Here is a 25,540-nt window from a genome sequence, read left to right as displayed (position 1 = left end):
GGGTAGAAAATCAAGCCAGGAGTTACAATTCCTACATTCGTTCATTCATTCCTTCATATTTATTCACTTGACAGAGACACACAGAGAGAAGAAACACAAGCAGGGGAAGTGGGAGAGGGAGAAGCAGGCTTCCTGCTGAGTAGTGAGCGTGATGTGGGGCATCAGGCTGACCTGAGCTAAAGGCAGATGCTTAATTAACTGAGCCACCCAGGTGCCCCCAATTCGTACTTTTAAATTGGAGGCCCCTGTCATTCTTTTTTAGACCAATAATATCCAGCAATTTTTACTTAGAATTGTGATTTTTGAAAGGAGAAATAAGATAGTAGTCATGAACGTAATCATTGTTTAATTATTCACTTAAATGCTCAAGACATTTTAAGTATTTACTATTATTGATTGGCTTTCAGCCACTAGTTAATATGCACAGAAGTAAAAAAGTTCTTGAATGATTTAAAACTATGAATTATAGCCATGTAAGTATAAGACATTAAAAAGCCCCATAAATTAAAAAATACTGATAACATTACATTGACTGAGATTCTAGAACCACTTTCTATTCTACAAAATAAGCTACTTACGTGTGGAAGCTAATGTTTGGTGTGGCCTTTGGGTCATAGTTCTATAGAGACAGGTTCAACAGCTCTTTCAGCTGTGTGCTATTGGTGAGGGAGCTGTCAAAAATGTCATCACCAGACAAAATTTTTGGATATTTTATCATTCAGTGAATATTTCTACACCATCTACCAGTGCCTCCTTAATAGATGTCATTTGAGAAGTTTAGATGTATTGGAATCCTGTCATCTGGTTACAAGGAAAGACACACATGGTCTTTTTTTTAAAATAAGATTTATTTATTTTATAGAGAGAAAGAACATGAATGGGGGGAGGGGCAGAGGGAGAAGAACAGGGAGAGAATCTGAAGTAGACTCCCCACTGAGCATGGAGTCCCACATGGCGCTCTATCCCGGGAAGCCAGACCATGACCTGAGCCAAAGTCCACACAGTAAGTGGCCTAACTGACTGAGTCACCCAGGTACCCCTGAAAGACATACATCCTCTTTCTTCCTTTTTTTTTTTTTTTAAGGTTATTTGTCAGAGAGAGAGAGAGATAGAAAGAGAACATAAGCAAAGGGGAGGGGTAGAGGGAGAAGCAGGCTCCTCACTTGGCAAGGAGCCCTATGCGGAACTTGATCCCAAGACCCAGAGATCATGACCTGAACTAAAAGCAGGTGCTCAGCAGACTAAGCTTACCCAGGCATCCCACACACATTATCTCTCACTTCATCTGTCCTCCAGGCCATGGTTGGTCCTCATGGCAGCCCGGTGTTAGCTTCTTCTCTGTGAAAAGGGAGTTGGGAGGTGGGGGTTTAGGCTGAACTCTTTTGAACTTTAAATACTATTACTGAAATACTATAGCTCCCTCCAATTTTAATGAGAAATAACTTTATAGTTCACCTTTGGCAGTATCTTTAGAAAAAGAAAGAAAAAAGGGCCAACTGGCTGGCTCAGTCAGTTAAGCGTCCACCTCTTGGTTTTGGCTCAGGTTGTGTTCTCAGGGTCCTGAGATCGAGCCCCACACAGGCTTCAAGCTCAGCAAGGGCTCTGTTTCTGACTCTCTCTCCCCCGTCCCTCCAGCTTGTGCGCTCTCTCTCAAGTAAATAAATAAATTTTTTAAAAAATAAAATAAAAAGAAAGAAAAGAAAGAAGAAAGAAGCAACGTGAGGGATAAAGTTGTGACCTACATAGCTAAGGGCACATGACTAATTCCTGGCACATTAGCTGTAGCCCAGTAGACTGAATGCCAATGCAAAGCTGTTCCTGTATTCCACTACATCTCCCATTCCCCACAGTATGCCTCCACGGGGGTTAATTGTATTTCATCTGCATGCCTTTGTTTACGTTCTTGTGTAATATGTTACTGAAACCTTCTCTATCTCAGTTTCCTTATCTGTAAAATGGGGATGATAATTATACCTACCTCATAGAATTTTTGTGAAGTTAAGAGTTTATACACACACACGCACACACACACATCTATACACAAGCACACATGCATTATTGAGATATGACTTAGAACAGTGCCTGGTACCTAATGAGTGCTATGTGAGAAGTAGGTGCTAAAGTTATTAATTCACCTCATTTTTTCCTATAATTGTGTTCTTATCTATTTTATTGAGAGTGTATACTTGACATATTAGTGCTCATTATATTTTTAAATCAATCTAGTGGCTGTAGTTCATACTGTATTTTTGAAATATCTACTTAAATTAGTACAAATACATTCCTTGGTAAGACTAAATAATTCCAACCCTCTCCTGATGTAGAAGGTGTAGAGAAGCTTTTTATTCTGAAAATGAGGCAAGGACCACAGTGTGGCTGGGATACAAAAAATGAAAAGATTTTATGGGGTCTTTAAAATGATTTAAAAATATGTTTTATGTGAATGACCATTATAGTTCTTCTTGTAATATCTTTGTGGGGGATGGTAATAGACCTTTCACATGGGGTTGCTGAGTGGAGACATGGCATTGAGGGGAGTCGCCAGGAACCTGTACTTCCTTCATTCTTATCCAGGGCTTTGACTAGTTCAGCAGAAATATACACGGAACCTGCCAGCTACTGTGCTTCTCTCCAGAGCCTCTCTCTCTTCCCTATCTGTCCTTCCTCTCCTCCATCCTATTGCCAGACCCTTCAGTCTGCACATGAAACTCTGGCAGGCATTCATGTGATATTTCAAATGGTGCTTATGTTGTTAGTGAGACTCATATGTGAAATACAGTGCTGGTATTGAGAATACACTATTACATTAATTTTTTTTTTTTTTTTTTTTTTTTTTTTTTTTTTTTTTTACATCTCCCGGAGCCTGTAAACAGGCCATCCTTCTGCCTTTTGTAGAGAAGGAAAAAGTAACCTGAAGATCTGCATTTTGTTTGCAGGTGTCCTTCAACTTTCAAATGTGGAAATTCAGAACTTTGGGTCACCTTTGTACTCAGCTGTTGAACTCCTTAATGCATCGGCAGGAACCTGGATAATATCATCCACTCTGCACCAGAGCTGCGGTGGGGGCATTCGTGTGGCTGCCAGTCATGGGATCATTTTAAAGGACAATCTGGTGTTTGGTGCAGTTGGCCATGGCATTGATTTGCAGGGTCAGAACTTTACCCTCTCTAATAACCTTGTGGTTCTGATCACACAATCAGCGTGGTCTACCATGTGGGTGGCAGGAATCAAAGTGAACCAGGCAAAGGACATCAGCCTTGACGGCAATGTTGTGGCAGGATCGGAGCGACTCGGCTTTCACATCCGAGGCCACAGGTGTTCCTCTCCTGAAGCTCTCTGGTCCGACAATGTGGCCCACTCAAGCCTTCATGGCCTTCATCTCTATAAGGAAAATGGGTTTGACCACTGTACTGGTATCTCTGGCTTCCTGGCTTTCAAGAACTTTGACTATGGTGCTATGCTCCATGTGGAGAACAGTGTGGAGATGGAGAACATCACTCTGGTGGATAATACTATTGGTCTCTTGGCAGTGGTGTATGTGTCTTCTGCTCCACAGAGTCACACTGAAAATGTACAGGTTACACTCAGGAATTCAGTCATTGTGGCCACTAGCTCTTCTTTTGACTGTATTCAGGACAGAGTTAAGCCTCGCTCTGCCAATTTGACATCAACAGATCGAGCTCCTTCCAATCCAAGAGGGGGTCGAGTTGGTATTTTGTGGCCTGTATTCACCTCAAAACCAAATCGCTGGCCTCAGGAACCATGGCACAGAGTGAGGAATGGCCATTCAATTTCAGGAATGATGAAACTTCAAGGTAGGAGGTTCTGGCTTCCAAGCAATGTAGTGCATAGGATCTTCAATAGCATTCAGAAATTATATCAGCAAGAGGATATGATGTAGTCTGGTGCTTACTGTCCAATTGATAACCTTCTGGCTATTGATAAGCACAATGGTGATTTATAATGACAGGGAGATGCTCCTTAAAAAGTCATTGTTTTATTTATGTTGAAGAACTTTCGCAGTGATTATTTAATTTGGTTATATGACAATTCTCTAGGTAAGTGTTTTTTTTTTTTTTCCTATTATGAAAATGAGAAAACAAATGCAGAAATTGTGCTTCACTGAAGTTGCTTAGTAGGTGATGGGGCAGCCTGGATTAGAACCAGTTATACCACAACCTGTGATGTTAATCTTCCATCAGATCTCTTTTGTGCTATTGTACTCACCTCCACTGGATCATGATCAAAACTTTGATGAAAAGTATTACTCTTAAGACTTTAATGTGTTGGAATACTCTTCTCTTTTGATACAATGTCCAGGTCTTAAAGAACTACTGACATTATAAATTGGTATTTATATTAACTCCTGGAAATACCATGGATAGCTTAAATTTACTACCAAATATGCGTTGTGTAAGAATATTTAGTTGTGTGATCTATATGTGTTGTTGGTAGGTTCTATGAGCTAATGTTATGATATCTTAAATTTTTTTTCTTCAGATGTCACCTTTTCTAGTTTTGTGAAGAGTTGCTATAGTGATGACCTAGATGTCTGCATCCTGCCCAGTGTGGAGAACACTGGAATCATGCACCCAATAATAGCAGAAAGGACCAAGATGCTAAAGATCAAAGACAAAAATAAGTTCTACTTTCCTCCTTTACAAGCTAGGTACCAGTTTTAGTATTTATAATAAGCTATGTTTATGAAGTATTTGGCAATTTCTCAAATCCTTAAACATGTTAAGAAAAAAAAGAATAAAATCATTGATGTCAATAGAAATAAGTTTTTCTGGAAAGCTACGGTAGATTGATTGAATGGCTCAAGTTCTTTACCCTATGTTCATGCTCTTCAATACAAGATTTTTGCAATCTTTCCTACAGCAGAGGCAGAGACTCTATTTTTCTCGTGAGAACTATTTCTCTCTTTCTCTCTTTTTCTAGCTAAAAAAGAGAACAAAAAGTGATAGAATGCAAATTTTACTAATGTTGTTTCATCGTTTTATCTTTATTTGAGATACTTCTTTGGGTGTTTTCAAAATCATTGGGAAAAAAATTTACCCTAAGTCTTGAATCTTCCATGGAGTATGATGTCACTAGTTTTCAGAAGAAGGCTCATGAGCCCTTGTGTAGGGACTAGGAAGTCAAAGGAGACTGTGTCTGTTGCCAAGAATCCCTGCACTGAATGAAGTGTCTCAGATATTGGCAGCCAGACCCTGTGTAACTATTGTTCTTGAACATGCAATCTGGGAATTTTATACAGGGATCTGAAAACTAGATGAGGAATTCTTTTTGTCATAAAAGGGAGTAGGGAAGTTAGGAGCAGGAATAATGGGTTACTTTCTTTTCCCCACAACATTAGGGAAAACTCCTTTAGCTAAAAAAGAAAAGAATCAAGAAAAATTCCCCTAATTAGAAAATAATATGTTTGGCTCAACACCAATCTCTTCTTAATGCCCATCCCTAAGCCATTTTTTTGGTACCCAAACATTATGAGCTTTGCAATTTGTATTATTCTGTCATCTTTTCTCCTGCCCAGTTTTCCTTAGGTTCATGTCCTACTTATGGAATGAAATAGTTATAAAGCTAAATGATATTAACATCTGATTCTTTTATTATTAATACTTGACATACGGTTGGCATACAATAAATATTTAATATTATTACCGATGGTACCTAAAATTATTAGACCAGGGGAAATCAAATAAATGCTCTATAATTCAATGCTATAATTACTTATAACTTGTTTATATAACCTGCCAGACTCTCAGTTCTGAAAGTATAGGAACCATGTTTGTCTTTTTCACCACTGTATTCCCCAACATATAAATGTAGGTTTTCAATAGATATTTGTTAAATAAAAATATATATTTTTACTTTGTTTGTATATAGCACAAATGGAATTGATATTTATAATAATAATTTTAAAGTCCTGTAAGGCCCCAAAGTTTCATAAAGAAATGATTACATTATGTTCTTTAGATATTAGAGGAAAATTTTATTTTATCTTGCTTCTTACAAAATTAGCAATTGAGGCAAAGATTTTATATTCAGATATCTAGACTATTTGGTTACAAGAATGTCTTTCTTTTTGCTCATATAATGAGAAAATAACATTTTCTATAGCGTTTTATTTTGTATTTGTGTAGCACATTATTAGTAATAAAATCCTGTTGAATTTCTTTTTCTCTCTTTTCTTTAAGATTTTATTTATTTGGTTATTTGGAGGGGGAGACACAGAGGGAGAGGGACAGACTCCATGCTGAGTGTGGAGCCTGACATGGGGGGCTCTACGTCAAGACCCTGAGATCATGGCTTGAGTCAAAACCAAGAGTCAGGGGTGCCTGGGTGTCTCAGTGGGTTAAGCCTCTGCCTTCAGTTCAGGTCATGATCTCAGGGTCCTGGGATCTAGCCCTGCATCAGGCTCTCTGCTCAACAGGGAGCCTGCTTCCCCCTTCTCTCTGCCTGACTCTCTGCCTACTTGTAATCTCTCTGTCTGTCAAATAAATAAATAAAATCTTAAAAAAACAAAACAAAACAAAACAAAACCAAGGGTCAGATCTTAACTGCCTGAACCACTCAGGCATCCTGAATTTCTTTTTCATGTTAGTGCTTCCAATACCTGTTTTCTTTGTGTTGCTTATCATGGAATGAGAGAGGTGCTTTCTGTCTGCCTTTACAGGAAAGGTTTAGAAATGCTGGTCTGCCCTGAATCAGATTGTGAAAATCCAAGAAAATATCTCTTTAAGGATCTGGATGGGAGAGCCCTGGGTCTGCCACCACCAGTGTCAGTGTTTCCTAAAATGGAGGCAGAATGGACTGGATCCTTCTTCAACACAGGTTAGTTGTATCTGAACTTGATGCCTCCAGCAGAGGGAGTATGCCTGTGAAGGAGCTGGTTTGGCTGGGTCCTCTAGTGGGAACCGAATCACCAGGAGAGGAACTGAGTTCCAGGTGGAGTCTGTGCTACTGAAGGAATGCTGAGGATTGAAAGATGCCATTAGAGTGTTGTTATCCCCCCACAAGATCACTTACATCTCTGTATAATGCACAGATTCCCACAATGCAGCTCTGTCCCCAGGTGAGTACTTCCTCTCACCAGCACGCTCACCTGCTCCTGGAGCAGTACTCTCACCACTCCCTGCCCCACAGTCAGCCAGGGAACCAGCTCCTCTGTCCTCTGAGTCAACAGTTCTCTTACCTCCAGACTGAAAGGCTCTCAGTCTGGGGAGGGTGGCAAAGGAGATGTCATGCGGTTTTCTTCCTTTATCTGTTCATTGTCCTTGGGGAGGGCGGGGCTCTACTCAAAATTCCTTCTTCTTGCTGATGCAACCAGAGCCCATTTAGGGACCAGTTTTCATAGCCATAACCCTGGAGAGATCATCCGTCTTCTACGCCCACAAACAATGGGACTCTGAGTTTCTGTTTGAGGTCAGGTGGACACTGTTGTACATAAATCTAAAGAATTTCCCCACCTTTCTTTTTGTCTCAGTGGTGGATTCTTTCCAGACTTCTCTTCTAGTCTCTCTTTCCATTTTTAAGTTCTAAGTGAATGAATGTTCCAGGACTATGTTCTCAGATCTATTTTGTTCTCTCCCTAATCTTGCTAAGTTCAAGGTTGAAATATCTTCTACCACTGATGACTTCCAGTTTATATCTCCAGCCCTGAACTTTTGTTTGATATATACAACTGACTCCATTGGGAAGTACAATCAGCATTTCAGACTCAACATATCCTAAATGGATTCTTGAGCTCTGCCTGCCTCCCCAGCCTGCTTCTTGCCTAGTTGATCCTACCTCTGTAATTGGTATCATCACTCATGAGATTATTTAAGTAAAAAGATCTAGGAGTGATCCTTTATTCCTTTTTCTGATATAAATTCTCTCATTTGTAAACCATCATCATCTCTCACCCAACAAAGGAATGGGCTTCTTTCTTCTGTTCTTAAACCCCACAATCTATTTTTCACATGGCAGCCAGAGTGATCTTTTCAACTTTCCAATAGTTTTCCATTCCCCTAGAATGAAATCCAAACTACAAGCCTATAAGTCTTATTGAATCTGGTCCCTGACTACCTGTGACACCTTTTTTACTTATTCATCATAGTCTTATGATTTCTTTAACATGCTAGGCTTACTCCTACCCCAGGGCTGGCCTTTGCATGTGCTGTTTCCTCTTCCCGAAATCTCCTTTTCTCATTTCTTTGCAGATCTTGCTCCTTCTGTTCAAATGATAGCTCCTCAGAGAAGCCATCCCTGGTCACCCTGTCCAAAAAAATTATGGGCCCATTATTCTCTAGTTCTACTATGCCTGCTTTCTTTTTTATCAGAGTTCTACTATTTGAAATTATATTGCAAACACACTTGTTTACTGGTCGATTCACTGTTTGCCTTTTAAAGTGCAAACTTAGAGCAAGAGTTTTGTCCTGTTCATTGTTGTCTACTTGGGGAATGTTCAACGAAGAGTAGTTGATGGGTTGATCAAGGGAATGAATTGTTGATAGCTAAGGAGAATACTAAAGTTGTTTGCCCCAAACCCTTCAAGAATGTGTAGAAGAAACTGAGGTTTCAATTTAGGTCCTGGGTCTAAGGATTTACCCATAGTAGAAAATCTGGAACCAAGACTTTCCTCAGTCTCTTTTTCCTTGTAGCCACCTTATTTCCTTTTGAACCACTGCTACTTTTAGCATTTGGGATTTACAGAAGTTTCTACAAAGGTCTTTTAATTACCATACAATTTCATGCCTCACCACTTTTTCATATTTCTCTTAAATATTTTTATAGGTTGAAGTCTTATCTTTGCAACAGGATGACAAGTTGTGGGGGCTATGATATAGGTTTTAAAAAGTCAGTGCTGAGTACATGGAATATGCTAAGTAAATATTCACTTTGATAAGTTGGTCATATCTGTTGAATATAACTAGCACATACATTGTTTGCACAGAGTAATAAAATGCAGAGAAAGTATATATTGAGAAAATACATGCAGCATAGCAAAAGGAAAAAAAAAAGATAGGCAGCGGCTCTCTTATTTACTACTATATGTATTCAGATAGCTTTCTACAGTAAGCTATCCTTTTGGCTTTAAGAGTTACCCCACTATTACATAAATACCATGGAGAAAGCATCTTACTTTCAAACAAAGTACAGGCATAATTGTGAGGGATTTCTACACTTGTGGTTTGGGTGAGGACCTCATTGTTGAGAATCAGTACCGATGGTCTTGGGTGCCAGAGTATTAATGGAAATTACATTTCAGAAAAGAATAAGGGCTGAAGAGTGTCTTAGTTGGGTTGCTCCAGAGATAGCCATGGATGTAAGGCTTAGACTCTAGTACTTTATGGGAGGAGGTAAGTATGGAAAGTAGAGAAGTAGTGACGTAAGACAGGGAAAGAGTTGAAGCCAGGAAAGATGGAATCAAACTGATCTCTACTGTAGAGAGCTGGAGCTCAAGTTTTGAGGGGAGCTCCAGGAGACCCTGGGCCCGTGACTGAAATGTATCCCTGCTAAGCTATGAAGAAGCCAAGGTATTTATATTCAAATCCCTACTTGTCATCGGTTGAAGGATTCTTCTGGAAATTAACTCTCTATCCTCTCTGCTGTCCCTGAAGAAAGGCTAACTGTGCTCTTACCTGTGACCAGGAACAAACCTTTCTCAGAAGAAGTGGTAGGTTCCATTAGCAGTCTTTGGAGGGTGAAGGTGAGTTCTGAAAACATATACCTGTGACACTGAAAATGTCTGGGACAAACTGGAGCTCTAAAATGTTGATCAAATACTCCATGTGTAAGGGCCTCTGGGTGTCTCAGTTGGTTAAGTGTCTGCCTTCAGCTCAGGTCATGATCCTAGTGTCCTGGGCTCCCTGTTTAGCGGGGAGTCTGCTGCTCCCTCTCCCTCTTTTCCTCCCCCTCCTCATGCATGCTCTTTCTCGCTCTCAAACAGGTTAAAAAATCTTTAAAAAAAAATGCTCCATATGTAAGTAATGGGGTGGTTGGATGAACTCAGATGGTTGCTTGCCATATGGTATAAATATAGTGGTTAGGCATAGACATGTTCTTGTGGCTTGTTGTATATTTTGTTTCTTAACTTTCTGGTGTGTTTGTAAAATCTGATTCAGTAGTAAAACTCCAGCAGATATTACAGTAGAACATTCCACTTACTGTCAGTGTGTAGACAAGCATAAGTGTGAGTGTGAATGTTTGTGTGTGTGTGTGTGTGTGTGTGTGTGTGTGGTTGAATGTATATAGGAAGGTGTATATGACTGACTGCTTTCAACTCCTGATGTTTTAAAGCTTTGTAACATTTTAAATGAGGTTGCTATAGGTACCAACTGCAAGGATTTCCACAGTAGAGCCTGCTGTTTACTGTGCTGAAAACACAATCTGTCTTCCTGCAGTGAAGGAGATAGCACATAGTGTAAATGGTGTCTTCCAAGTGCTGACAGGATTGTAGGGTTTTTCTTTGACTTCCAAAATATGAATAGATCCTCCTTCCCTAATCTAAGTCTCTTTTTAGTTCTTATTTAATTATTTTTAAAAAAGATTTTATTTATTTATTTGACAGAGAGAGACAGGGAGAGAGGGAACACAAGTAGAGGGGAGTGGGGACAGGAAAGGGAGAAGCAGGGAGCCCGATGTAGGGCTCCATTCCAGGACTCTGGGTACATGACCTGAGCCGAAGGCAGATGCTTAATGACAGAGCCACGTAGGACCCATCCCTTTCTATTTTAAAGCATTCTCTTGTATGCCACTTTCCAATTCCTGTACACAATCTGATAGATGAGAAAAAGCACAAATTTAATCTGAAGAGAAGTGTCTGTTTTGTATTTTTCCTCTTCAAGACAAGAATCTATAATTTTCTGTGGAACAGGAAGAGGAAATGAAAATGGAGACCACTGGAACCAGCTCTCATATTTATTCCAAGTGGCATTGAGTGTGCCACACCCTTGTGTTCTTTCTCAACTTTATTAATAAATGGTTTGGAGTTCCTTGTCTTTGAGGGTTATTTTTAATTTGAAAAACACAGACTGTATTTGCCCATATATGTTCACAGTGGAGCTACCCAACCCAGACAGATATCCACAGGTCCCGGTGTATTGTCATATATTCTAGCATTAGAAGCAAGAATTATCCATGTGGATCAGCTATAAGGAATACTGTGCCAGTGGGTTTTGCTATCTGTGTGATGCAGGGTGTGTAGCCAGGGGAAAAGTGAGCTGTTAATTGTGATTTGTACTTATCTGTAAGTTTGCATTTGCAGCCAACTCTGAAACATGCATGGCAATAGAGCGCTAAGCCGCTAATCCAAAGCAGGAGATCCTCTGAGGACCATTTGCATTTTATTCTGGAAAGGGTTTCTTTTGATTATGGAAGCAGATGATGATCTGAAGATCCAAAATCATGGAGAAAAACCAAGTCAGGTGGGACTAGACCAGTGCCAGAGCACCCTTCTCTGGCTTCTTAGTCATTTCCAGTCTGTCCCAGACTCCAAATGGGTAGCTTTACCTCCCAGACCAGTTTGTACACGTGGAGTACCTGTGTGGTTGAGAGAAGACTGGAAGAAGTCAGAGTTTTACTTCCAATGGCATTTTACAGTTTCTGAGCCGTCTACTTTCTCTGAAGAAAGGAGAAAGGGGGTGTGACATGGAAGGTGACCCGCCTTGAGCAACTTTCGCATGCCGTATGCTGAAGTTGGCATTTTCATTCATTGTGCAAATACATTTTGACCTCCTACGGTCTACCAAGGCTTCTAAGGATGGGAGCTCTGGTTGTGAACGAAACAATACTCCTGCTTTCATTAAGCTTATGTTCCAGTGGAGAGAGACACATAAACAAATAAAAACATTCCAATAGTGATGGGAGGTATGAAGAAAAGAGTATAGGGTTTTGGGTTAGAGAGGTAGATTGAAGGGTGTGTGTGTCCATGCAGGTGTGGGTAAGGGAGTGGCTATTTGAAACAGAGGTACATTTCTAAGGAGACCTGAATGAGGGACAAGGGGGTCACTGCTCAGAGCAGAGGGAGGAGACTTGTAGGGACAGAGAGCCGCCAGAACAGAACCTCTGAGCCAAGAATGGTTTCTGCGTGTCTGAGAGGTGGGTGAGAAGGTGATCAGTGCTACTGGTGTGTAATTAATGGGAATGGGAGTAGTCACAGGTAGCCAGGAACTGCTCCTTCCTAGGCCAGAACAATTTGATAAGATGATGTTGGAGGACAGAGGTTGGAGGATGATGTTCATTCTCTGAAAACATGGTACCTACAGCCATGGAATAAATGTATAGGGAGTGGGAGTCAGACTGGGAGCAGGCAGTGCAGTTAGGAGGGGGCTTAGGAATGCACCACACCCCACAGGCCATCTGCTGACACGCGCTGGCCTGCAAAGTATTACACTCACTGACAGTGAAATAATGACATGAATTCATCACTTAGAATCATAGCAACTTGACAGAGTAATTTTATGTCTGTTGACTCTAATTTATTAGAAAGAAAACTTTTGGGATTTATTTTGTATGTCTAATTGGTCAGATAATTTTTTTTTCTTAAAGATTTTAATGGGGTGCTTGAGTGGCTCAGTGGGTTAAAGCCTCTGCCTTTGGCTCAAGTCATGATCCCAGGGTCCTGGTACTGAGCCCCAAATCAGGCTCTCTGCTCAGCGGGGAGCCTGCTTCCTCCTCTCTCTCTGCCTGCCTCTCTGCCTACTTGTGATCTCTATCTGTCAAATAAATAAATTTTTTAAAAAATTAAAAAAAAGTTTTTATTTATTTATTTGTCAGAGAAAGAGAGAGGGAGAGGGAGAGAGAGAGAGAACACAAGCAGAGAGAGAAGCAGACAGAGGGAGAAGCAGGCTCCCTACAGTGCAAGGAGCCCAATGCAGGACTTGATCCCAGGATCCTGAGATCATGACCCAAGCTGAAGGTAGACGCTTAACTGACTGAGCCACCAAGGCATCCCTAATTTATAATTTTTAAAGTCTTGATCCTCAATGGCCTGGAAATTTTAAAATAGACAAAAACAAACAAAACTAAACAAAAACCCTGTTCTCTTGCCAAATATTTTTCAGTTGAGGAGGTAAATTTGATGTGCTTGGGACAGTGGCTTCTGTAGCTGACTTATCATCAGAATTATCTAGGACATTAAACGTTCATTTGCATGTTGGGGGGATTTTGAGTCAAAAGGTATGTGTGAGGCCCAGGCCTTTGTGTTTAAACACACATAGACACAGGTACACATTGACTCATAAACACAGCCTCCCTGAGTTATTCTGCTGTGCTAAGGTTTGAGAACCACTAACTAATAGAGTCATTTGTTTCCTTTGAAGTAAATAGACAGGAAGTTATGAAGACAACGTTTTTAATTTAAAAAGTGAGCAGTCTCAATTTCTCACAAAAAAATCCAACATTTCCTCCCTGTGCCAAATACCATAGGCATAAATATACTTGCTTATATACACACTGGATATATTCCAGAAAGGGAATAGGACATGAACTAAAAAGGTATAGGAGTATTCACAATCTAAATTAAGTCTTCAGATAATAAGAATATATTAAACTTTTTAAAATGTAGATTATTTTTGCTAGGACTGAAGTGAGTTGAATGACCTCAAAATGACACTTTAATAATAAAGCATTGGATAAAAGTGAGTTCAATGCAAAGTTTATTTTTTAAATTCTACATTGCATCATTATATTAAAAAAATTAAACTCATGATAAGCTTTTCCCACACTTTCCTTGATGTCATTCCCAGCAAAGTCCTGTGGTCTGACCAGGACTTCTGACCAAATCCATCTTTGGGACAGGTGAGAGTTTCCCATTCTTTGCCACGAGAGGGTAAGAAACATTTTTCAAATGGCGTTCCTTCTTGGTTGCTTCTTGAGAAAGTTATAAACCATTATGGAGACCTTAAAAGTGACTGGCCTCAAATCAAACATAAAAGATGAGGTTGATAAAAAAGAAAATAAAGCTGGCATTTGACTGTCAGCCCACGGAGTGATGAAGTAGTTTCCTACCAAATAATGGGAAAGTTCCCGCAACCCAGGAGACACACGGTCAGCTGCTTGCGGACAGAGCAGCTAGCATCGTCTCAACCCTTTGTTGCTAGATCTCAAAATGCGTCTTTTCTTTAAGCTTTCCAGGCTTCTCTTTCTTCCCATTTGTCCTGGGAATGACAGCAAGATGGTATTATAAAATGGGAGAAGGGAGAGGGAGGGAGAAAATGAGGGGACAGAATGGAGAGAGGAAATGGTTTGTCTGCCAATATCTATGCTTGCAGAGGTCTTTTTCTTCTAGCTAGAGGGGGAAATACCATTCTCTTTTCCCAAGCAATTATAGGCCCCAAAGATTGAAACTTGGTATATAGCTCTTTAATCTCAGCAGATATTTATGGTTAAACATTAGACTTTTAGGATTCCAGATGTCAGGGTATTAAAATATAAAGTCACAGTAGAGTCTCAGAAAATATTAGAATCTTGGGGATGCATGGCTGCAGGGATTTTTCTCCCAAGTGGAAGAGGGCAAAGCTTTCTGTGATCCTTTGTGAGAGCACCTTTCCTTCACCTGATTCTCTCACTCCCGCATGACTCGCCACATCTCCCAGCGCTGAATGGAGTGACAGTGTTTGACTGTGTTTTGAAATCGCCCAGAGTGTGAGTTGGAATGATTTTCGCAAGAGACTTGTAAAGGATGACATGAGAAGGCATATGAGCCATGGGAATAATTCTGTTGCCGCTCCTCAGTCTGGACACTTTGTAATTCCCGAGATTGCCTTGATTCTCAGATCTTCCGCTAACACCCAGTACTCCTGAAGTATCTGCCATGTTTCTGACGGTTCTAAGAACTTCAGATGAGTTATCTCATGTAATCCCGTCAACAGAATATACCCTATGAGGTAGATGGTCTTATTCCCTACCTGTTATAGCTAAGGAAACTATTGTAGAGATATAGGTAACTTGCCTAAGCCATAAACTAATGAATGGAAGTTTCCGAACTGAACCCGTGTTTTTCACACTGTGTGTGATATACCCTCTTGCTAAGTTCCTTTTTCCTTTTTCCTCTACATTCTCCAGTGTTAGCTTTCTTAGATCTATCAACTTTCTCACATAGTGTCCTTTCTACACAGAGCAAAGCAAACGGAGACTGTGCAATTATTCTAGCAATTATCCACCCCAACTAGCAGTAATAATAGTTACCATTATATCTAGCATATTCACTGTGCCAGGCATTATGCTAAGGGGGTTATAAACATTCCCATTTATGCTTTCAACAACCTTAATGTGTAGGGATTGTTATCCCTTTTCAGCATTCAAAGAAATAAGAGTTTGGAGAAGCTAACTAATTTTTCATGGTCCTGCACTTAGAATGTGCAGAACCAAGATTTAAATCTATATTTGTCTGATTCCAAAATCTGGGCTTGGAACCACTTTTAGATAATTATCATCGTGTGGTCTGAATCATCTGGTGGGGAGCTGCACAGAGAGATATTTCACCAACGAATTTACATTTTTCCATTTTACATGGTAACAAATCGATTTTTAAATTTAAAAACATTTTCAATTACTATAACATTTCTGAAAGGCAATGGTAATAATGACCACAAAAAAAAAAATGTCACTTAGTTCTTCTTCATGTGTAGATGGCCATTTCCCATGTATGAAGTAAATGGACTCTGTCCCCTCCAAGAAACCCATTTTGCCAGTATTAACCCCTGGAAGTTGTGTGACAACAGTAGAGCAGTACAAAGTAGAGGCTTTGATCATGAGATCAAAATTTATTGTGGTGGGGCACCTAGGTGGTTTCAGTTGGTTAAGCATCTGCCTTCAGCTCAGGTCATGATCCCCCAGTCCTGGGATCGAGCCTGTATCAGGCTTCCTGCTCAGGCAAGGAATCTTCTTCTCTCTCTGGCTTTTCCCCTCTGTCCCTCCCCACTGCTCATTCCCTTTCTTTCTCAAATAAATAAAATCTTTTAAACATTTCTTATGGTAATTTTTCTGTAGCCTCCCTTTTCTCCCAATAGATGGAGGTATGCCCTCCCCACACCAACTTAGATGTTTCTTGAGAGTCCATTGAGAGCAAAGTACTATGTACTATCGGGGTATCCTAAATAGGACACAGCAAGGTAGATAAGAAGCCATCCTTGCCCTCGTGCATGGGTGTGGGGGGTCCAGGCTACGAGTTGGAGAAAATGAGTTAATATAAAATTGGCATGTATGCTGGAGAGTCCATGTATACCTGGGGATCTAGACAAGGGCTCTAGGAAGGAAATGGAGTTTGCCGTGACCCTAGAACATCAGGTAAAGCATTGAAAATCCTGCATGAAAGAAGCCAGGCAAAGAGGGTGTTGTGAAGTAGCAGACTCAGTGGAATGCTCCCTGGTTTCCAGACACAGATGGGGTTCTTCTGGGTCTTTCTGTCCTTGCTCTACCTATCACTGAGTTCTATTATAGCACGACTGATGCTTTCCTGCCATCATCTTTCAAGCTTCTCATCTCACTAGACTGTGAATACCTTGACAGCCAAGATCCTTGAATTTTTAGTATAATCCCTGGAACACAATATATGCACAGTAAATGTTTGCTGAATGAAGGAATAAATGAGTAATGGGTGACTAAATGAGCGAAATAGCAAGAATTCAAGTTTAGGTCCAGTCAACTCTTCCACAAACTAAATCTTACAGATTTACTTAATATATAATTTGTTTAAGCTCTCTCAAAGAATGTTCCCTATTCACTCATCTCAGGAGATGGTGGAATATGTGGTCTGTGGCTAAATTTTGAAAACTCTGACTATTCAAATTTTGGAGATTCATCATGTAAATTAAGATATTAAAGGCTCTGATAAGTTCTGCAATTAAATTTAAAAATGCTATTTAAATTTGCATTATCCAATATTTCTCAAACTTCTTAACTTGTGAATACTTATTCAGACTACACATTAATGTTCGTTGGAATTAGTGTACTTTAGAATGCATTTTGGGAAATACCGGCTCATGTTAATTCATTAGTTTGTAGGGATACATGCCAATGGGAAAGAAATTGGGTTACAAGATATTTAGTTTGGATGGTTCCTTGGAGGTTAATATGTTCCACCTTAAACTCAATAGATATATTGAATTCATAGATAGTCTCTACCTTTAACTTTCTCAGGAAGTTGGAATTCACTCCCTTCCAGGGCTACCAAATATATTTTGAATAATTTTAATTATGAAGATTCTTTCTATGATTTCCACCAGCCATGACCTAGTTGACCTTTTGGTATAAAAGTACAGGTTTAATCTCTCCATATTATAGCCTTTTACATATTCAAATCAGCAAAACAATGATCTTATAATAACCCAGTATGCCTCTATCAAGCAAAGAAATTCCAAATTCCTTCTGTTAGCCAACATATGACAGATTGTTTCCAGGTCTTCACTTTCTAAACTGGCTACTTTTTTATATTCTTCAATTTGTTGATGGTTTTTCCAAAATGAAGAAGCCAGAACATTATCTAGCATTGTCCTATACAGATAATAATGCAAACCCCAATAGAATTTAAATTTTATAGTGGGCAGTTTAAAAAAGGAAAAAGAATTGGAATTAAATTTAATAATACATGTTATTTAATCCAATATATTAAAACCATTACCATTTTAAGATTATTCTAATATGAAACTATTGTGATATTTACATTTTTTTTCATGTTGTGTATTTGAAATTTAGTTTGTATTTCATAGTCATAAGGTATCTCAATTCAGAAACAACATTTTCATCAGAAATATTTTATGTGTATCTGGATTTGATTTGAAAAAGTAGATTCACATGTACAAGTTGTTCCAAATATACCTAAATATTTTCCAACAATTAATCACTAATACACTTTAAATTATAAATAATTAAAGTTATATTCAACTTAAAATTTAATTCTCAGTTGCTGTAGTCATAGTTCAAGGGCTAAATAACTACCTGTAGCTATGGTTACCATATGGGTATTTTTCTTCCTTAGTTCTGGAAGGTCAAAGAAAAAGAACTGACTTTTTTTTTTTTTTAACCTATGTAGTAGACTATTAATCTCTGTTAAATTTCATTTTTATAAGTCACTTTTATAGGTCATTCAATGTAACTTGGGTTTCTTTGGATTGGACACTAAGCCCCAAACTAGAAACCATTCTACAGACCACCTAATTAGTTCTGGGCATATAACCCAGGCAGTAAAAGAAAGAAGCTTATCAAAATTACCTCTTAAGGAGCTACTGCTTAAATACCCAGTCCTCCAATAAAGCATCAAGGTTTTCAGAGACTAGGAATATTACTACTCAAGTTAAGGACCCTTTATTGAAAAGTCTCTTCGCATTGCTATGCCTTGTTGTATGAGAAGATCGATAATATCAATGTTCCACAAGAGGGACTATTTTTGAGTATCTGTAACTAAATGAAGTTACTTGACTTTTTGCTGCAATAATATCCTGGTTCTCTCTTTTTTTCTTAGTTTTCTTCACTTTTCTCTTTCTTTCTTTGCCTCTGCCACCACTCCCTATTCCATCTCCCAGGTTATTTCCAGACTTCATTGAATAGTAAACTGTGCTCCTAATCTTCAAATTTTAATAATGAAAGAATTCTGCTTTGCTCTGTTCAATCTTTTGGTACAATAGTATTGAAAGATTTAGAATGCAGAAGCTCAAACTTTAGCTTATTTTACACCTAAGGTGGATGGAATTTTTTTGTTTATTTTATATATTCTTATGTATGTTTGTGTGTGTGTGTTGTGCACAGGTGCATTTTAATGGAAGGGGATACTTCAACAGTCCCATCATTAAATGAAACACTTGTGCCTTACCAATAGGAACTAAACAAGTTCATGACTCAGACCTTCTTGTTTCAATATTATGGACCTGGAAGATTCTTTGATCTGGTTCTCTGTTTTTTCTCCATGTATCTGCACACTCACTAATGTAAAAACTAATGCCATTTTGTGATGGTTTGAGTGTAATTATTAAAAATATCCTGAAAATAGATGTGTCAAAGGAACAAAAAATTTTTAAAGGTCAGAAATAGATCTAAATGCATTTGAGAAATCAGTTTATAAAAAAGATGACATTTTAAATCATGGGAAAATAGAAACTATTCAATTAATGTCATTGAGACATTTAAGTAGTCATTTAGGGAAAATCAAGAAATTCATACTTTTTATAAAAGTAAATTCCATATGGATTCAAGAGGAAAAAATTGAATATATAGAATTACTAGAAAATATGGGTGAGATTATACTTCTCTCATTATGGTGATCTTTCTTGGGAAAAACTGAGAAATTCATACTTTTTATAAAAATAAATTCCATATGGATTCAAGAGGAAAAAATTGAATATGTAGAATTACTAGAAAATATGGGTGAGATTATACTTTTCTCATTATGGAAATCTTTCTTAGCACAAATCAAAATCCAGGAAATATAAAATAAATATTTGATAAATTTGGCTAAGAATTAAAAAGTTCTGCAAAGAATATCAAAAGCTAAATTAAAAAACCTAGGAAAAATTTACAACTCAGAGAAAAGAGTTAATTACCTGATAATAACAAAAAATTCTTACTAATATTTAAGGATTAAATATTTACTAATATTTAAAAAGAGTCAAAGGATTCCAAAATGTATTTCACAGAGAAAGAAATACAAATGCCAGTAAACATATAAAAAAAACAATTTTTCTCATAATCAAAGCATTTGTTAAGAGCTTTTACACTGGGACACCTGAGTGGCTCTGTTAGTTAAGCATCTGCTTTTGGTTCAGGTCATGATCCCAGGTCCTGGGATGGGTCCCTGTGCTCAGCAGGGAGCCTGCTTCTCCCTCTGCCTCTGCTCCTCCCTCAGCTTGTGCTCTCTCTGTCAAAATAAATAAAATCTTTATTTAAAAAAAAGAAAAAGCTTTTATACTGTGTCTTACTGCCTGGATGGTGTTCACTTACTAGGTGTGCAACTCCAATCAAGTTTCTTATGCTCTCTGAGCCTCAGTTTCCCCATTTAGGAAGTAAGACACATCAATATTATATATTCAAGATTATTGTAAGGATTAAAGGAGAGAAACTCAACAAAAGTATCCACTATGACAACTGAGACAGTGGTGACCTCTGCTACTATAATTACTCTTAATATTATTGCTTTAGCACTTATCTTGGCAGTGACTTAAAAAGTGTGATCATCTCCATGTTGGGGAATGTCACAGAAAGAGTTCTTAGACTTTCAGACTTTATTCTCCAATATCATTTGATGTAGCCTTTTGGCATCTGCTAACAATTTAAAAGTTCTGACTCAGCAACTCCACTTTTAAGACACCCATTTTTGTTGAATGAATAAACAAAACATTAAAACACACAATGAGAAAGAAAACTCCCTGCCTCTTAGCCCTCTGCTATCCTGGTCTCCAGTACTACTGCTCAGAGGGAACAACTGGAAAGTTGCCATATTAAAAAAAATCATGTATATTTATTACTTATTATTTTAATTAGAATAATGATAGTAAAACTCATTTATATAACAAAAGGATTCCTCAAAAATGAGTTGGTTATTATGTAAAGCATGTCAAGAAAAAGGACACAGAAGGAAAGAAATTTTCGTAGACCTAGAAGCCAATCTTTTTACTATGGAATTAGGGACTCCCTATAGGACCCAATTCCAATTTGCTTAACTCTCTCTCACAGGAGAAATATTAATAAAAATTGAATGTAAGTTCCTGAAAGTAATTGCCATGGAGAAAGGAAGGTGAAGCTGATTTTTTTTTTTTTTTAAAGTGGCCATGGGTGATAATCTCTTCCTTTTTGGGTAATGTTGGTAGGATGCAGCTCTCCTTGAGCATTGCCAGTGTGGAAACCAGACTATCCCTACATCTAGGCTCTATTATCTCTGAATGCTTTCTAAGCAAAGGAGCAGAACTTAGAGCTATAAAAGACACATGCATATAAAATACTTAGCCACAAGCCTGGATTGGGATAAGCACAAAGTAAATACTAGTGACCACTGTTCTGTTGCCACCATTTATCATGGCTCTGACTGGTGCAATGACTTGAGCATTTCGGGCATCATGTCTTAACGATTCTTGTGTGCTACTCTTCTATTGCTGCTGTAACAAATTACTACAAATTTAGTGGCTTAAAACAACACCCATGCATCATTTCACAGTTCTGTAAGTCAGAAGTCTGTTAGACTTAGCTTATTTTCTGCTTTGAGGCTTTCAAAGACCAAATTAAAGCATGGCAGGACTATACTCTTTTCTGAAGTATTTAGGGATGAATCCACTCCAATCTCACTCAGGTTCTTGGCCAAATTCAGTTCTATGGGATTGCAGGACTAAGGTCCCCATTTCTTTGCTCTTAGGCTTGGATGTCATGCTTAGCTTCTAAGGCTGCCCACATTCACTGACTTGTGGCCCTTTACCCTTCAAAGCCAGCAATGGTGGATTGTGTTCTTCTCATGCTTCGAATCCCTCTTGTCTTTTCTTCTGCTGCATCTGATTCTAGACAGAGAAAGTTCTTCGCTTTTAAAAAAGTTTATAGGATCAGATCTGGCCCACCCAGATAATTTCCCCACTTCGAGATCCATCACCTTAATCACTGTGGCAAAGCCCCTCTGGTATATTCACATGTTCAGAGTCAGGGCATGAACATCTTTGAGAAGTTATTATTTAGCCTATGATAGTTCTTTGTGAGGTCTTAATTTTTGTTGTAAAAGGTGAAAAAATCAGACATAAGAAATATTAAGTTGGAACACTGATGCGATCTTTGAAAGCTTTCTTTTCTTACGGGGAAAGAGTAAGACCTCGTCTGTTTTGCTTCAGAGGTATTATAGACACACAGAGGATTCCATATTTGTCTGCTGGGTGAACACCAAGTTTCAATGGAAAAATTACCAGTGTAACCTGATTTATTTGGTGTGATCATGTAACCTTATGATTTGTAACCTGATTTTGTCTCATTTTTGTTTTAAGTTGAAGCAAGAACATGTTATTTTGATATGCATTTAAATATGTCTTTTAGAACCTGTATTTTAACTTCAACTGTTTTCCCTGACCCACCTTTGATGCATTTATTTCTTATGCTGGCATATGCTTCCTCCACCAATTACCCCTGAGTGAAGGGAAGCAGAATTTAGGCATTAGAAACTCCTGGATGTCCGGTGCCTGATGATGCTCGGCGACACAAATGTGAACTTCTATAATAAAGGAAAGCAGCTCATTTTCCCTGGCTCTCTCAGACACATCTATGGCCCACCTAAATAGCTGAGTATGAGCTTGCAAAAGCTTCGGTGAGGGAGCATTGCGTTTTGCAGCAATTAATTTTGCAGAGAAAGCAGTCTGTTTAAAGACGCCTGCAGCACTCGCTAAAATGGGGGTTGTTTTTCAAGAGCTGCAGTGGGCTCAGGCTGGCTCATCAACAAAACAACAATGCTAAAATATGGCCTCCTGGGTTTTGCAAAAGAAGGGACTAGAGGGGCAATGAATTATGCTCACCTGCTAGAGCTGGGTGAAGACTATAATTGTTTAGCCCCCTAGCACTACCCTGCAAGGGTTAAAATGACAGAGATATTAGTTGGCAATGGCTAAAATTGTTGGTTTGAAGCTCTCGGCAATACGCACACTGTTATTTACCGGACTTGGTCGATTTACTTCTTAATGCAATAATGACCTGTGAAATGAAACGTGAGCTAGACAATTGTTCCTCATTGTTTCCAGTAAAACATTCTTTCATACCCCATTAAACCACCATTAATTCCATGTGAAAGAGAGTCACGCACAAGCACCCGATGGTCTCTCTCTCTCTCTCTCTCTCTCTCGGACTTTCTTACCCCCATGTTCCTGCTTTATTTTCCTCTTTTTTTTTTTCCCCCTTCTTTCTCCCATTTCTCCAAAAGGAAGAGGGACATCATGGAGTACCTGGTGGGAATTCCTTTGCAGGATGCCCCGAGTGACATTTCTTCTGAAACGGGCAAGGGTGCGATTGCTGATCCTCAACCTGGCTCTTCATTTGGCTTGGACAGGAAAAGAGCCACAGAAACAGAAGTTTGTAAAACAAGGAGCAATTGTTTAGGCTTGTTAAAAAAAAAAAAAAAAAAAAAAAAAAAAAAGTCCAAATGCCTATTTGAGTGAGTAGGCATCAATCTTCCCACGCTGGTGGCTGAAAAACCAATGTGAAGAAGCCAACCACTGGAAGTGGTGAGGTGCCTTCACTGGTCTGGGGAGGGGTCCTTCTCCTGCAGGAACACACAGGCCCCTCCCTCTCCCAGGAGCCTAACTGTGGCCTGCTTCCCCTTACCCAAGGACCTACTCTAACTTCAGAGCTAAAAGCTTCAACCAAGATGAGCTGAGCCACACAGCAGGAGACAGACATGGGGCTTGTCTTCATTTCCTTTACTGTGTGACTGAAGTGTTTTGTTCTCCATTTTGCCTCTTGCTGTTTGCCTGGTCACTGCATCCCTCTAATTTCTCCTCACATTGCCTTTCCTCTTCTGTGGTTAAATCTTCTCTGGCTTCTCTACAATTGTGAGGACATTTGTGATTCTGTTTAGAGTCCACCTGGATAAGGCAGGATGCTCTCTCCACCTAGGACCCTCAATCACATTGGCAAAGTACCTTTTGCCATAGAAGGCAACATTCACAGAGTCTGATGATTAAGACATAGATATCTTGCAGCCATTGTTCAAGCACTAAAAATGCTTGGTGATTCCAAGATTCCAAGATGAAATATATACACACACACACACATACATACCCACACATATATATGTGTGGGTTCGTATATATATTCATATATATTCCCATTGCCATCAGTCTCTTTCTGATCTTCAATGCATTTTTTCCAAATCTAAACAATTGAAAGTGTCCTCATAATTCTTCCCATTTGTTCCATACGTGTGTGTATAGTGTGTGTGTGTGTGTGTGTGTGTGTATCTCAATTTGGTTGGAAAGTCCAGATTTGGCAATTTTGGGTATTTTCTTTCCCTTTCTCCTCTTGATAGAGATGAAGGAGAATGGGGAAAGAAAATATCCTGAGTTGCCTAAATCAGTCTCTCTCTCTTTCTCTCTCACACACAGATACTTTCACAACAGATCCAAAATAACCATCAGTTGTTTTTTAATACTTGAACATTTTTCACTTCCAACTTTGGAGGTGGGTTTATCATTACCATTTGATATTCTCAAGCACTGATTTTCCCACCTCTCTCAAAATTGTTCCACCTGAACCTAAATTGTTCTTGAATAACCAATCAGTTTGTAGGTGTGAACTCTGGTACTGGTCTGTATGATAGTATTCAGTCACTAGAAAGGCTACTAAATTCCCCATATTCTCCTTTTAAGGAAGGAAATAACCAGCTGGGTCATCCCTTCACTCTTTCTAGTTTCCTGCTAAGAGCATATCTGACATTTTGCTATTTGCAGCTGCTATCATGAAGGTTCCAGGAGCAAAATGATTCCTTTATAATCGTATAACCTATTAGACCAGTCTTAGAGTCTTCAAGCCAGAATTCTTCCCTCTGTATAGAATGTCTTTTAACAAAAAGTTAATTAAAAAATAAATCAGTAAAGTAATTAGTTAAGTAAATAAATGATTAACGGCTCATTTAAAACAAGCTTCATTTTTTTCCCAAAAAAAAGAAAAAAGAAAAAAACAATTGAGAGTAACCCTTTCCTGTTCAGAGTATGCCTATTACTGCAGCTATTACATCTTTCCAAAAATTCCTACCTGTCCTTCAAGAGGACGTCCTCCCTTCTCCAGAACTAAGGAAGTCTTTCTGCTCAGAAACCCCGTGCCAGGTTCTTGACTCTGTTGTGAGAAAGAATTCAAGGACGAGTCCGAGTAAAGTATAAGGGAAGAAGCTTAATTGCAATGTGAAACTATACTTTCAAGAAGTGAGAGCAGGTGAGCTCAAGGGAGAGCTTGCCCCCTGTGGTTTGGGTTTCTATCTTTTATTGACAGTTGTTAACAAAGGGTGGCATATTCATGGCTTGAGGTGGGATTTCTGGGAAGCAGGGTTATGTGCTTTTTCTTTTGTATTTGGTCAGAGGTTTCCTGTCATGGCACCATTAGGGAGGAGATTTTAATTCAAAAACATTTATTTATTTATTTATTTATTTTTTAAAAAATTAATTAATTTATTTTCAGCATAACAGTATTCATTGTTTTATCGCCACACCCAGTGCTCCATGCAATCCATGCCCTCTATAATACCCACCACCTGGTACCCCAAACTCCCACCCCCCCGCCACTTCACACCCCTCAGATTGTTTTTCAGAGTCCATAGTCTCTCATGATTCACCTCCCCTTCCAATTTCCCCCAACTCCCATCTCATATTTTATTTGACAGACAGAGATCACAAGTAGGCAGAAAGGCAGGCAGAGAGAGAGGAGGAAGCAGGCTCCCCGCTGAGCAGAGATCCTGATGTGGGACTCAATCCCAGGACCCTAGGATCATGACCTGAGCTGAAGGCTGAGGCTTTAACCCACTGAACCACCCTGGTGCCCCAGGAAGGAGATTTGAGTGTGTTAATGGAGTATAATGAAAGAACAATGTGAACTTTGGCCTGTTTTGTCA

The 25,540-nt window shown here is 39.0% G+C and overlaps 1 protein-coding gene across 15 annotated transcripts in view; it reads left to right on the top strand.

Moving 5' to 3' along the window:
* Nucleotides 1-25,540, top strand: part of PKHD1 (PKHD1 ciliary IPT domain containing fibrocystin/polyductin) — a 475,577-nt gene that overhangs the window by 325,571 nt on the left and 124,466 nt on the right. For 14 of the 15 annotated variants that reach the window (XR_009354742.1, XR_009354743.1, XM_059178234.1 and 11 more), the window contains 3 exons: nt 2,937-3,815; nt 4,501-4,669; nt 6,680-6,837. Coding sequence is in view for 13 of the 15 variants with exons in the window: in XM_059178234.1 (XP_059034217.1) it covers nt 2,937-3,815; nt 4,501-4,669; nt 6,680-6,837 (1,206 nt within the window). In the remaining 2 variants the exon portion in view is untranslated. The remainder of the gene's footprint in view (nt 1-2,936; nt 3,816-4,500; nt 4,670-6,679; nt 6,838-25,540) is intronic. The other variant, XM_059178236.1, reaches the window with a different exon arrangement.

The sequence above is a fragment of the Mustela lutreola genome, chromosome 6 (genome assembly GCF_030435805.1).
Source record: "Mustela lutreola isolate mMusLut2 chromosome 6, mMusLut2.pri, whole genome shotgun sequence".
In the NCBI taxonomy this organism is placed as follows: domain Eukaryota; kingdom Metazoa; phylum Chordata; class Mammalia; order Carnivora; family Mustelidae; genus Mustela; species Mustela lutreola.
Note: the sequence above shows the minus strand (reverse complement) of the source record. Positions and strands in the feature narration are given on the sequence as shown.